General features: G+C 48.7%; 1 protein-coding gene across 5 annotated transcripts in view; it reads right to left on the bottom strand.

The window, feature by feature from the left end:
• nav3 (neuron navigator 3) overlaps positions 1–2,320 on the bottom strand; it is a 128,539-nt gene extending 126,219 nt beyond the window's left edge. For 2 of the 5 annotated variants that reach the window (XM_030113052.1, XM_030113053.1), the window contains exon 1: positions 1,988–2,320. In XM_030113052.1, coding sequence (XP_029968912.1) covers positions 1,988–2,236 — 249 coding nt within the window. In that variant the 5' untranslated portion in view covers positions 2,237–2,320. The remainder of the gene's footprint in view (positions 1–1,987) is intronic. The other 3 variants (XM_030113056.1, XM_030113055.1, XM_030113054.1) reach the window with 2 other exon arrangements.
• Positions 2,321–14,313: the final 11,993 nt, after the last annotated feature.

Here is a 14,313-nt window from a genome sequence, read left to right as displayed (position 1 = left end):
ATGGATGGGATCATGTTAATTACATCATTTCAGTATCGGAAATCCCACAACCTGTCAGTGCATTCGCTCCATACACCAAACTCCTATGCGCAGACTTGCAGACACAGCCGGAGGACACTCCTCTGAAATAGGTGCGGTCTACTGTACAGTGCATCCGCCGTGGATTGGGCCTCGCACAATAGATGAAGAGTGGATTAGTACAGCTGAGATTAGCCCTGCACGCTCCCCAAAATTAACCTTGCCTGGGAAGCTAAATTGCGCCCTTTATACACCATTAGACAGCCAGCAGCAGCTCCTGTGGCAGATGGAGGCAGAGAGCAGCAGCCATCCAGAGAGGAGTGACGCTCTTCTCCACACATGTCAGACGGGAGCCTTTAAACTGGGAGATGGCGGAGGGCCTTCTGTCGCCGGCAGGGCTGCAGACTGAGCCTGTTTGAGGAGCTCTCGTCCGTTCAGATCCGTGTGGACACACCGATCAATTCTGCTGCCCTCTGCAAACACCACCGAAAAGAAACAAATCGACATTTTCCTCTGTTTTTTGTTTTTTTTTCAGTTTGCAAGCGATCAAGGAACGTACGCCTTGCTGAGCTGTTATGCTGACTCAGATGCTTTTTTTTTTTTTGAATAATCTCTATACTGAGTGAATCTGAAACATGCTTCTGCTGCTTGAAGGTGCACAAACAGGCGTGCAGGCATGCGTTAAAGACGCAGTCCTGCACTTGATCCTGTTGATAATACGACTCCAAACTAAACAAGGACTGCGCGAGAGTTCAGGCACAGTTTACTCAACCTGCTCTCCGTCTGAAAGCCCCGGGAGAAAAGCTTTTAAGGGACAACAAAGCACAATTAGACGGACTAATTACCCCTTCCATACCACCCATTCCTTACCCAGACTGACAGGCCGGGGCAGGCAGGAGGGCTTAGCGCGGCGCACTGACTGCACATTCAGAGTCCAGAAAGCCACAGTTAGGTCCTGTTTACACGATGTTTCAAAGTTTCATGCAGTTTTCATGTTTGCTTGAACAGAGGGAGCGCTATCAGATCCTGAAAGTCAGAGAAGAAGCAGCAGCTGAGTTGGGAGGACGAGCGAGTGGAAATGGATCCCGGCACAAATCAGAAGAAGCTCCCGGCGATCCAGCGGTGCCGACGTGCGGAGGAGGAGGGGGGGCTGTGGAGCCGAAGCCGGCGGTTCAGCAGCAGGTTAATGATGACACTCGCTTCCCGCCGCCGCCGCTGATTCGAGACTCGGTCACAGACACGGCGGGAGGATTGAAAGGCGGGGGAGCGCTGACCCGGGCTTTGATGTCTCCGGCCAGCGTTCAGGAAAATCAGCAGCTTTGTTCGCTATCAGAGGCTGGCGAGTCTCATGACAGTGGAAAGAAGCGACGGTTGGTTTGAATGTGAACGAAGTGGGGGAGAGAAGGGAGAGGAGGGGGAGGAGGGAGTTGGACTGGCCTGACAGGAAAGTTTCGGTTTGTGCTCTGACAGCTGAGCAGGGAAGCTTTGGCGGGGAGTTTTGAAAGCGGCTTCACCCAAACATTTTCACACAGAGGAAGGAATCTGGCACCTGCTAACCACTTAACAGAGCTGCAAGGGTTAAAGATATGAAACGTTTCGCCGCATCTGAGAAAGATTTTCTCTCCCAGCGGCGGAGGAGACAGTTCAATTTCTGTGTCGAAACTGAAGCAGTCTTATTAATGCGCACAAGTGACTCCCCTGTGTTTTCCACTTAAGCACACACACGGCCGGATTAGGGAGGCATGCGGAGCGTAAATGTGCGGAGAGATGAGGTAAGACGCTGCCGGTGAAGCATTACTCATCTGAGGAGGAAAAGCCAGCCACATCCAGCACATGACTCACCGCCGCTCCGCTTCACACACCTGCTCGGACGGAGCGGGGAGACGTGGAGCGGTCGACCCTGACACCTGTGGAGTGCCCCCACGTGCACGCACGCACGCACACACACACTGAAGACCCTCCCACTGACCTTGCAGATCTTGCTCTCCTCCGTCCCGGCCCGGGACTTGCCCTCGGCCGTCCTCTCCTGCTGGTACTCGGACTTGATGGACAGCTGACAGGAGAGCCCCGGGGGGCCCTCGCCGGCCCGGAGCTCCTGCTGCCGGGCGGCGGCGGCGGCGGCCCGCACCGCGCTGGGGATGGGGAGCGCCGTGTGCACCGGCTTGGTGCCCACCGCCGAGGGCTGCCTCAGCTTGGAGGCTACGCCAACCACCGGCATGCTGCCAAAATAATATCAACACAGGAGTCCAGGAGGAGCCGTGAAGAGCGGAAAGAAAACCTGCAGTCACTCCTACTGATGACTGGGGAAAAATAAAAAATAAAAAATAAAAAAGAGAAAGAGCAGCTGCCTCTCAGACCGAGAGGAAAACAGCTGCAGTCATTCTGTAGCCTACAGCGCGCCGGACTCTCAGAAACTGAGAAGCCTTCTCCTTCCTCCAGTTCACTCCCTCCTCCTTCTCCTCCCACAAGCAGCCCTGCTCCCTCCCCTCCGCTCGCTCTCCGCGAACCTCACAGTCAGCCAAAACACTTCACGGGGGTGTGAACTCCTCTGCAAGGTAGAGCCGGCAAAACTGTGATTACAGAGAGAGAGAGAGAGAGTATGTGTATGTGTGTGTGTGTGTGTGTGTGTGTGTGTGTGTGTGTGTGTGTGTGTGTGTGTGTGAATACTAGAAGTAGACGTCCTGTCTGTCTACATGCAGGGCTGCCCCTTCTTTTGATGTAGAGAGAAGTTTAAAAAAAAATGAGAGGAGGGGAAACCTCTGGAGTTCTGTTCAACAGGAGGAAGCTTGAACGGTTGAAATAAGAAAGAGAGAGGAGGAGGAGTCTGAATGTGTCACTCAGCTGGAGTTAAACTGTCTCTTCCAAAAAAAAAACCAAAAACATTTGACTGCAAAAACAGAATCTTTTTTTTCCCCATGATTCTGTGATACATAATCATAAATGTACCTGCACACAGTCTTTTGAAATCTGAGTCCCAGACTCGGTCTGCAGAGCTCAGGGCACAGTAAATGCAGACTCAGACTTTGGCATCAGCGTTCTACTACACATCATAAACTGTAGAAGGCTGCGGAGATGCTGAAAGCTCAAAGCACTTTCAATGCCATCGGTTCACTTTTAATGCGAAAAACAAGAATCCAGGTGTTCAGTGAATCCTGAATCAAGTCTGAAGGGTGACGAAGCAGAAATCCACTGTGGTCAAAGACAAATTCATATATATGGAACATGGAACTCAACTAACAGAGATATCCATTAAATATTCTTCTACTCTGGAGAATATGGACTGAGATGCATGTGCAGGAAAAAAAATCTATTTACCCGTCTGCAGTTTCAGAAAAGCTGCATTTTCAAGAAAGTTGCTCCAAGCACCCCTGAAGTTTTCGAGTGTTTTCCTGCAGCGCCGTTGTCCAGGCAGATGGCTTTACAGCCTGCTAACTGGCTGCTGTTTGTACTGTAACAGTGAGGCCTGCCGGCCGGATTAAAGCCGGACGGAGTGAAATCTGCGCGAGGGGATTCCTTCAAAGGCTGCGTGCAGAACCGCGGCCGAGTGCGTTCTATCAACGGTGCCGTTGATCGGCGGGAGACAGATTAGCCGCAGCGCATTTGGACAGCATTAAACAGACACAACATGACAAGTGGAGTAACACCACCCCCATCGTGCTTTCTTTTCTCTTTTTTTCCCCCCCACCTCTTTTCTTTCCACGGGATCTCACCGCTGCGTAAGACATAAAAGGCAGTGAAAGTTTTATATGGAAAGGCTGCATCTGGTTCAGTTTAGAGATGTGCTGGAGTCAGAGGGGCATATTGTGGTATCATGGCAAACCGGAACTTTTTAACACAGCACTGTCCAATAAAACAAGGAGGGGGTTGGTGGAGGGGGGGTGGGACTGTGGAAAAGCAAACACAGATCGTGCTTCTCATGTGTTCTCACCGCAAAAATCACAACATCTCAAAAGGTACCGTTCTCCATCAGACCTCCAACAGTCCACATGGACTGGATTTCACACTCCTGAGCCTGAACTCGTCCAGATCACGTGTTGCTTTGAAGGAATTCCGTGTAGAAGCCCGTTAATAACGCCTGATTGTTTTACGCACTGCCGCTTCCTCTTCAACTCGCTTTCATTTGGCTTCTGTGATTCTGACAGTCGACTGCCTTCACGGGGACGTGGCCTCGGAGTAGGACCGGTATTCAATCGCGCTCCGGGGGCGATCATGACAGGCCTAAAAAAACAGGATACCACGTGAATGACTGGCTCCGGTCCAACTGCTGCTGCCTGCCGAGCTGCACGAACCGGAGCGCACTTGGCGGGCGTCCAGCTTCCCAGGACGGCGTGGAACTGTCGGGAAGGCCGTCTCCGACGAGGCCGGTCCCTTCCCGGGGGTGGGTTAGGGTTAGACAGAGAGATCTGAAGAAAAACTCCCACCTCCCCCTGATTTTCCAGCGCTTTCTGGAGATAATCATCTCACGCTGCAAAATAATTGCCCGGTGGAAATGAGGGCGTCTCGGCTACCTGCAGGTAAAATAGCCGCCGCGGTGCTGAGAGCGCCGACCGAACGTTCCAAAGTCAACACCGGCTCCAGCAGATCTCAGGTTAGCTTACATCCACAGAAAGCGAGTCGGGCACGTCAGCACCCCGATGCTTGGCTGCCACGGCTCGCCACTTCTCTAAATATAGTCCCACAGCCAACTGTGTCACGGGTGAAAACTGGACAGGAGAGGGCGAAGGGAAGGAGGAAGCCGACGCAAAGATAATGTTGATAAAAGAGAGATTGAATGGTCGAGAGGTATGCTGAACAGCTCAACATTTATGATCATTTCTCAGTAACACTCAAAAATATGAGACGGCGAGACTGAGAAGTGATGAGTTGAGTTATACAGGAGACCACCTGAGAGGAGTGAGTTCTGCCGAGTCCATCGAAAGGCCGACACCAGAGGGATTTCTACTGAAACGAACCCAAACAAGACATTAATAAGTCCGACATCAGCAACTTTAATCACCATGCATAAAGGTGGGGAGCACTCGAATAGTCGGCTAAATGATTAAACTTCTGTCGCCAAGCAGTTCATGTGCAAAGCTCATTAACTGTCGTTCAGCAGCTCACCACTAGCTGGAGCTACAAAGCTGTCAAAGTTGAAACTGTGGTTGCCGATTGCAAAGCATGCATAATTAATAAAGGTTAAAAATCATTAGTTTCAAATGTGAGGCTCATCAGCCGAATCCAGCCTGCAAGACGAGTAAAAGAAGCTTTCAGTCCAACACGATGTAGGCAAAAAAAGTAACGTTTCAACAATTTACAACCAATTGGAGTTTTACAATATTTCGTTTGAAGTGTCTTTATGGTTCAACTTAAGGCCCTGTGAAAATGAAAACATTTTCAAATGAGGGAAAACTTTGGTTGAGTTTTGGGCGCCTTTTTATATGAAAACGGTTTTCTGAAACACTTGTAATGTGCATTCACACTGCGTTCGTAGAAAATGCACCTGCACGAGAAAGATCCATTCGAAACAATGAATGTGACATGTGAGGTTCAATCCCGATTTTAATATTGTTTCTCCAACAAAACGTTCATTTATTGCAGTTTCATCTGGATCATATGTGAAGACACATTTTATTTCTTACAACCAAAACACTGAAATAAGTCAGTTCTAAGGAGGTTAAATGTTCATATTGTGCTCTACTGTGAGCATACAAAAGGGATTTCATTGCATAGAAACAGCACCCACTATTGGACCAAAAGGAAAACTACAAGTGTTTAAGTGTTTTTGCTGTTTGCGTGTAAACTCAAAACTTTTCTGAAATGAAAATATAAAACACGTAAACGGAGTCGAGGACAACTGTTTTCCTGCAGGCTTGTAGAGTTTAACCTCGAAGAGAACAAGTTTACGAGTGTGGAGTAGAAATAGTACCGAAGTGTGGTTCATCTTTCTGATTGGAGCTTTCAGGCATAAGCAGAGCTGAAGGCCTCAGAGGCAGGAGGTGGAGGTGGAGGTGGAGGTGGAGGTGGAGGAAGGAGGCGTGGAGGCCAGAAGCTCGGCTGCACTAATCATCTTCACACGGCGCCGTGTGTTTATCCCACACTTACTGCTCTCCAGCAGGCAGCTCCAGACACAATAAATCAGCGGTGCGTTCCCCAGTCGGTCCGGTCCTCCTCAGAAATAATTGTCTCCTCAGCGATTTCAACGCGCTCCTTTGGTTTCCCTTACAGCAGGTGTTGTTGTCGGCGATCGATCCCATCAAGAGGTAACCCTCTGCTCTCAGTCTCTGATGTTGGAAAACACAACAAGCCGGGCAGCGTTTCAATCAGCGAGAGTAACAGATGGTTCCTGCTCATAGAATCAATAAAGTCATGTGTTTATTATCTGTTCCAGGCGGTGGGCAACCCACGCCGTATGAAAGAGAGCCGCCCGGGGTCACGGCGCGTCAGGCCCGAGGTTGTGAAAACAAACACCCCGGGGTGCTGCAGATAAGAGGGGTCAAACACCTTCCACCCGCCCGTCATGCACACAAACACACACAGAATTTAAACAACACACACCGTGGAGGGGAGAGAGATAGTCACGCACCCTGTCAGCGCTCCGAATGCTATCAGTCAAGCGCACATCAGACAACACGGAAAATAAAACAAACATGTGCTCGTGCTGGCACACTCTCTCGCTCACACACACACAACAAAGAAGCGCTTGAGCATATGCAGGCATGTACAGTGCCTCAGTGAACACAGGCATTTGCCATTAACATACATCAAGCTGGAGTCCAGAAGAAGTAAACATCGGGTTTTATCTTCTGCCTGTCACGCTGCTCCGGGATCCACACGGAGATTCCTGCTCCTCAGTCAACCTTTGGCTGCTCCGCGGTCAACCGCCCACGCAGAAAAAAACACACGCACTCAACCACAAACACTGGAGCATCATGGGAAAGCTCGGCTTAGTTCCCACATCCAGTTCTGAACTGCTGCCAGCATCCAATGTTTGCAATCAGTTTTTGATATGGATTCCAGATGTCGGGATTATAATTCCAATAGAAGTGACCACACAACCTGAACCCCTGTATGCAGATGATAATGAAGTGTGTAGGTGGCCTTCATGATACGTTAAAATCTGACATGTGCTATTTATTTTCACAATTAATCATAAGGAAGTGTAAAGTTTGTACATGACAGGTTTGAATCGTGAACAGATTCCATGTAAATGGGTGAAAATGAGAGATTGTGGTGAAGTTTGGTGAGAATACCGAAGCTGTAAAAAGTTCACTCTATTAGTGAAGTCAATTCAACGTATATAAATCCCCCTCGTGTAGCGGTTAGCACTCTGTGAACACACTGGAAAGAATCCAGCTTGACTTTGGACCCTTTCTGTTTGTGGATTTTCAACAGGTACTCTATAGTTTACCCCAACAATCCAAGACATGTGCTCGCTTTGGCCAACTAGTTACTAGAAATCTGACTGCCTGTCATAAACCCATTAGCTCTGTTTGCATGGGTCCATAAATCCTCCTTGTAATCGGATTGTGGGATAAAACTGATTGTAAAAGTCTCATACAAACACTTAAATCAGACTGGAAGAGGTAGTCTACCCCGATTGATAATTGCTTGATGCCTCATGGACACAGCTGAAGACAGCAGATCGTCATCCTGTGCATACACTCCCTGGTACCTAAAGGGCATAAATGCACAGACTAAACACACAAAGGTCTTCTATTATGATCAATTATGTCTGTACAGGGAGATCAAATATTAGCAGGTATTAAACATTAGATTGGCTCTACAGGTCTTTTAATTCTCAGTTCCTTGGTGCGCCCACAGCAGTTCATGTGTTAAATATTAAAAGCGGTTTCGGGCAGGGAGTGGGCACGTCTAAGGTACGGAGGAATGTGAAAAATGCCCACTTCTCCCGACTGTGGTACTAAAACAAAACGTTAGGAGCGAGTTCGATTAATTAAAAGTAATTAAGGCTTCCTGAATTCCTCTGCGGGCCGTGCAGGCTGGGCTGCCAGGCGGAGGGCGAACCGCTCCACTACAATGAATCAAAGGTGGTATGTGGTCGGACTCCGGCGGCAGGATTTCCCCCGCGCTCCGGCCACTCTCACTCTTCCTGTTCCTCCAGGCCGCCCTCTGTCCACAGTTCAGGCTCCTCATGTACGTTCTCTTTCACTTCTCATTTAATTACAGGTACTAATATTAGGTCCTCCAAAACTTTTGCTTGCAGCTCTTTGCGCCTCCATTTTTGTTCAAGTTAAGAGCAAACAAAGCATCATCACAACTTAAACTTGAATAGTCAGTAAACACATTTGGAAAACAATGGCGCTCCCCATGTCAGTCCGGTTGGGCCACCGGTTCGATCCCCGAAAACAAAGGCTGAACTTTAAGGAGTCTTCAAGAAGGGAAATCCTAGTTGCACTCTTGTGACGTGAGAATTCTTCAGAAGTGTTTTTCAAAGGCTCGAGACACAACCTGAATGCTTTCTCGCCGCCGTTCCCTCGTCCTGTCACTCGGATGAAGAAAGCCGGCGGATCGCGTTACAGTCGGGACGCCACTCGTCAGGTAACACGGCACTGCTCGGGTCAGAGTTGGGACTCAGATTTATGGCAGGAGTGTTGGGGAATGCGAGGAGAGTCACTGACACTCGTTTTGATTTCCATCCCATTGTGCTGGAGGAGTGAAAACCAAACAAAACCCATCATTCCTGCTCAGTGACACTGAGGCACAGCGAGGGAGGACAGAGCCGCGGCCGTACATCACTTTAATGCAGCCTCTCCTACGCAGTGGGATGCTTATGATGCCTGTTACTGTTACACTCTCTCAATGATAAGCTTATATCACCCAAAGACACTCTGTCACACTAAAACACGGTGTCTTTGCAGTGCAGTCTTCTTTAAAATCAGCACTTCCACATTATGGCGAATGCTCTATAGGAGCGCTTTACTGGATTCCCCCATCAAAGCTTTTGTGCTTCCCACCCAACAAAACAAAAACAAACAAAAAAAACTGCACTTTCATATTTGACAAATTTCCAAAGCCAGTGACTTTTGTTCCTTGTGGCTGGCTCAATCCAATTTATGAGCATCACATTCCTTTCCTTTATGATTGGTCATGGTATTCCCCACATTCAGCATCTCCATGATCCCCCTCTTATGAAAGACTTGTGTCCTCCGAGAATCTTGGATTTTACAGCTGGGTTTGATAAAGTGCTGAAATGGGCTGTTTCTTTGAAAAGAAAAAAAAAATAAAACATACACACTCATACACACACACGCAGGCCAGCAGAGGGGATCAGCATATGACAAATGCAGCTTGATGGCGCTGTAGAGCCTTTAGCTTATGGAAACGAAAAGTAACCAAAAAATATCTATGATAAGATGTCAACTAATCAAATTACAGCTCTGTTACATGGCGTTTCAAGTCAAAACACATCACTTTTGTGGTTTCGTTTCAGAAAAGTTTTGCCTTTACACAGTAACTTTTTGAAAACGATTTCTGCAACGACAGAAACGCTGGAAACCATGCAGTGAGCATGATGGGCCACGAGGAGGCGCTGTTGGTTATTTTGGCAATGGACGTGGTTTCAAGAGGTGTAAACTGACACCCAAAACGTGATGAAAGTTTCGTATTGTCTCTTTCGGAGGCTCTGCTAACGACAAAACCGAGCCCACACAGACAGAGTGGCTCCAAACGACGACAACAAACCAACATGAGCAGAACACTGGAACCCGTTTCTGTTGTCAGTGAAGTGCGGACCGTTGCATGACAGGTCAAGCTCAACAAGGATTCAATGGAGGGCAGAATTGCGGGAATAAAAAGTTTCAGGCAGAGATCAATAGAAAGAGAGAGAGACAACTCTACAAGTGCTTAAAGTCTCACTGTGTTACTAATAAAGCCGAGGATCTACATCTGCTTTAGTGCTCGAATTGAAACACAAAACAGACAAATCTGCAGCATCTCATCCACACGAGTGTTGACCAACCCTGTCCTCCTTCTGGTCATGACTGACATATTAAATGAAATGAAATGAAAACATTACCCGTCACTTCATTGTGGTCGGTGGCGATCTAGACAGTGTTTTTCCTCGCAGTGTCTCGGGACCTCTTGGACAGCCAGCGGTTCCCCAAGTCGGCAAAAAGCAGAACAGATTATGGCAAGAAAAATGAAGACCCTGTTTATGCAGCATTTTCATGTGAAAATGCAAAACGGCCAAAGTGTAAATGAAAATCGTTTCCATTGGACGTGGAAATGCAAAACTTTTCTGAAACAAAAATGCAGAAACAATTAATTTCCTCTTAAAACCTCGTGTAAATGGAGTCAAAATCTGTTCAGTCTGGCACATTTAATTTATAATTAACATGAAAATTTTGGCAGAATCTTTAAAAGTCTCAAAACAAGTTCAGCCAGTGGCTTCCAGACAGATTACTGAGTGAGGTGACTCAAGCTCTGGAGAGGTCGATCGTCCATATCGAGGACAAACATCCACTCAGCGATGACCTGGTTAGATTTGGGAGGTCAAAGGTCAAGATCACCGCCAACTCGCATGTGCGTCACAGTTCTGTCCTGTCAAACTGTCACCATATCCGAAACACATTCCCATAAACTCCACCACCAACGGGGGTCAAAGGTCGCCGGGACCACCCGTTTTCTCGTAAAGCCGATATCTCCAGAATGACCCGAGGAAATTTGTCCAGCTCTGACTGCGACGACCCCGCGGCCTTCTGGGGGCGTCTGCGTGGGTGGGGCTGACGGCTGGAGCTGAGAGGAACTTACACCTCAGCTGCATAGAAACTATTTTCCCTTCCACCTGCCTCCTCAAGGTTTTCACGCAGCTAAACTAACTCAAAGTCGTGAACACAGGCAGGCTGAAAATCATCTGGAGACAAGATGAAGATAAACTCGAATCCAAGGTCACGGTGTTTCGGCTCCCCGGGAGAGGAGCGGCAGGAAGCTGTGAATCAGCCGCAGGGACGCCGTTTCCACAGTCCTCTCAACACCTCGGCTCTGCCGACGCCTCCCTCAGCATCCAGTGACAGCGAGCTTTAAAGAAGGACCTTCAGTAATGAAACCCTGTGTGAAAATCCCCGCCGTTCTCAGAGGAGGTTCGTGAGAGGGAGCAGCGTTACCAAGAAAAACTGAAGAACTGAATCATGGAAATGTGTGAGTTTTTCCCCATTTTTACCAAGTCAAATGAAGAAAGGTCTCAGTATTTATGCACTGAATGCTGTTTTACACTGACAGTCTGTGGGAAGAAGGAAGTACAGTTGCGAGTTCTAACCTTTAGCTACCTGCAGATTCAGGTACTGATAAAAGTAAGTAAAAAAAAGCCGATAAGATTCATTCACAACTTATTACCAACTTATATAACTGTCCTACTGCATCACACGAGTGTCTGAATGAAAGCGCTCATCACCTTCACAGTATCAACAGTGTCTGAATCTTAAGCTCTCACCAAACAACAGGCAAGTGCTCGGTATCCCCGGAGTGGCTAGCTGAAGCCTCATTACTCATAACCGCGTGCCACGGCGTGCACGGCCTGCTGCGCACGCCGTTCTACCCCCGTCCCCGGGGCTGGAAATGGGGACGGCCTGTTGTTTGCTCGTCTGATAAACACATATTGGTGTCATCTGCGGCCGGCCCGGGGTTGCTTTGACTCGCCCTCATTAGCGCCGGGGCTCGTATAACGGCTGCCGTCTGAGAGCGCCGCCTGATTAAAGAAGAGGGTTAAAAAAAAAAAAAGAAGAAGAAGAAAGCCGGCCGTACCCCTGGAAGCTGGCACGCCGTCAGCGGGGCCCAGATGTGAGCGTGTGCACCTATGCATATGTCTGCGGACACGAAGAGACGGGCCAGAAAAAGCAGCGAGCGCTCACCGCGCACCGTCTCATTATGTTCAGAGCGAGCCGAAGCAGCCTTTAAACACAGCCTGTGGCTCAGGCGGCAGAGAGGAGCAGCCGCTGGGCGTCTCTGCTCGCCGCTGATTTATGGCGTGCTGAAGAGGGGAAGAGCGGCGTGAGGACAGTCATGTAATTGGTACGACCCGCGTCGTCCCGGGTCGACTGCGGCGGAGCAGGAAGGCTGCACCTATGACTGTGAGACAAGACGCTGCCGGCGGTGGGAGTTCCTGTGTGTCGGCTGTACTTCCTGTTGACTGGCAGCGTCTTGAAGCAGCAGCCCCCCCCCCCCCCCCCCCCCCCCCCCCGACAGGAAACATGTGCAGGTAATGACATTACGACTCGTGACGGGCCGAACAACACGACAGCAACTGTCGCTTCATCTGAGCTGTTCATGGCAGCGAGTTCAGCTCTGGATGAACACATGACGTCTTCTACGTCTCTGCTTCAACGCCGATGTCTCAACAAGCCAGTCAGGTGCTACCAAAGGATTAGCGGCAATGCTAGCATCCACTGTGTAGCAATAAACCAATACACCACACACACTAAGGCCCTGTTTACATGTCCCTTGAATACATTGAATAAATTGCATTTAATTCCCAGTTTTCATTCTCTTCTTTGAATACCTGCATAACACTGTGCTTCAACATCACCTGGTTGGATTAAATGCCAAAGGGTTGATGTCCAGACATCATGAAAGCTCAAAATCCAAGTAGCAACAAGCGCGAGCAGCAATGAAATCCCCCGTTTGACACACTTTCCTTTTTTCATCCATTACTAAAACACAGTACTCTGAAAGGATGGAGCATATCACTAAAACAAAGATAATACCTCCATAAATCCATTAGTGATGGAGATTATGGAGTTTGACGGAGAGAACTCCTCCCCTCGTGGCTCAGAGTGAAGCAGATTACATGAAAGATTGAGTATTTTCATAACAGTCGCATAATCCTAATCCGTGGCTTTGTTCAAGAAGACCGTCGGCTTGAAGATCTGGAACTGAACAATGAGGTTTAATGAGAGCGAAATAAGGGAAGAGGAGTGTAGAAGCTGCTGCCTCCTCCGCTGGACGTGGAGCTGACGGCGTTCTGTGTTTACACTCGGCGTTTCCAGTGTGTTTGATGGCAGCCGCTGAAAGCTTAATGGCACTCTCCTGGTGATTACAGGATTTTCTAAAAAGCTAAACAGCAGCACTGTTTGATCTTGTCGGAGGTCTACAAACAACTTGTGCGACGGTGAGGAGTGGGCCGATTTAAGTGTTTTCCCTAAAATGGTAACGAGTTCAGAGGCAGTTCAGCTGAACCTGTGCAGGAACCGGAGTTCTCGCCGCCTGCCTCTTCTTCTCTGATGAAATGAGAGGAACGGACACGCGGAGTTGTAAAAAGCAGCGGCGCATAAAGTGCACGTGTCTGTTTTTTGCATCCTCGGCTCACCCCAGAAGGAAGCTGTGGGGGAAAAAGTTCAGTCTGCACAGGGCTGAGCTGAAGCTTCTCGACCACTGGAGTGAGAGTCGGGTCCGAAATGAAACCAAACCTCTGCGGATTTCACCGACCGCGACAAGCGGTGTCGGCCAAGCCTTGAGATGACACAGGTCTGAGCTGTTTTCCTTGGCAGGAATCAGAAAATGGAGAAGAGTAGGAGCTGAAGTCAATGAACTTCAAGGTGGGGTGAGGATCCAACAGCAAACCGTCCCTTTGAGAAGGTTTCGGACTAGAGTTTAATCACAACGTCTGCATCGTATTGAACTCTGGATCGTAATGTGACAGCAGCCCTGACTGCAGGAGCCTCATCTCCCTCAGCTGTCCCGTCTTCAGCGGCTCCAGGTTTTCCTTTATCGTCCGCTGTAAAGCGGAGCCGGAGTAACGAATCGTCCCGTCAGCCGGTTCGCTGCACCATCTGGACGCTAAATGCTTCTTTATGAGTGTTGGTCGTGCCGTTAATAGGCAGCTGTTGACAATCTCGGAGACTTACTGTCAGCTGTCAGAGTTCTGTTGGCCTGGAGACGTGGGGGGAGGAACGCCGGTTTCACTCATCGGTCCTGATCAGCGTGGATTAGCCGGGCTGCGTAATTACAGCTGCTCACACACACACAGTCACCTGGTACCGAGGAGGGGGGGCGTCCTGCTGGACTGGAGCCCACTGGGCCATCGGATGGTCACAGCAGCAGAAAGTCAGAATCAACCTTGCCCTTGAGCAAGGCAGGAATGAACTGTCTATTTTAAAGTTTTCAACTCGTCCCTGATACACCACATTTAGTTTATCTTCACTGAAAACTAAAACCGTATAGTTTTATCACGATTAAATGAAGTTTGATCCTTCTCTTTATTATTCATCATTTTTAACTTTATATGGCTACATGCATAGACGCATTCCTGCCTCCACCAGAACCAACACTTTTTTTACTTTTACTCAATAAATGAGTCCGATT

Source organism: Salarias fasciatus, chromosome 17, assembly GCF_902148845.1.
Source record: "Salarias fasciatus chromosome 17, fSalaFa1.1, whole genome shotgun sequence".
NCBI classification, from domain to species: Eukaryota; Metazoa; Chordata; class Actinopteri; order Blenniiformes; family Blenniidae; genus Salarias; species Salarias fasciatus.
This window is presented reverse-complemented; position numbering and strand designations above follow the sequence as displayed.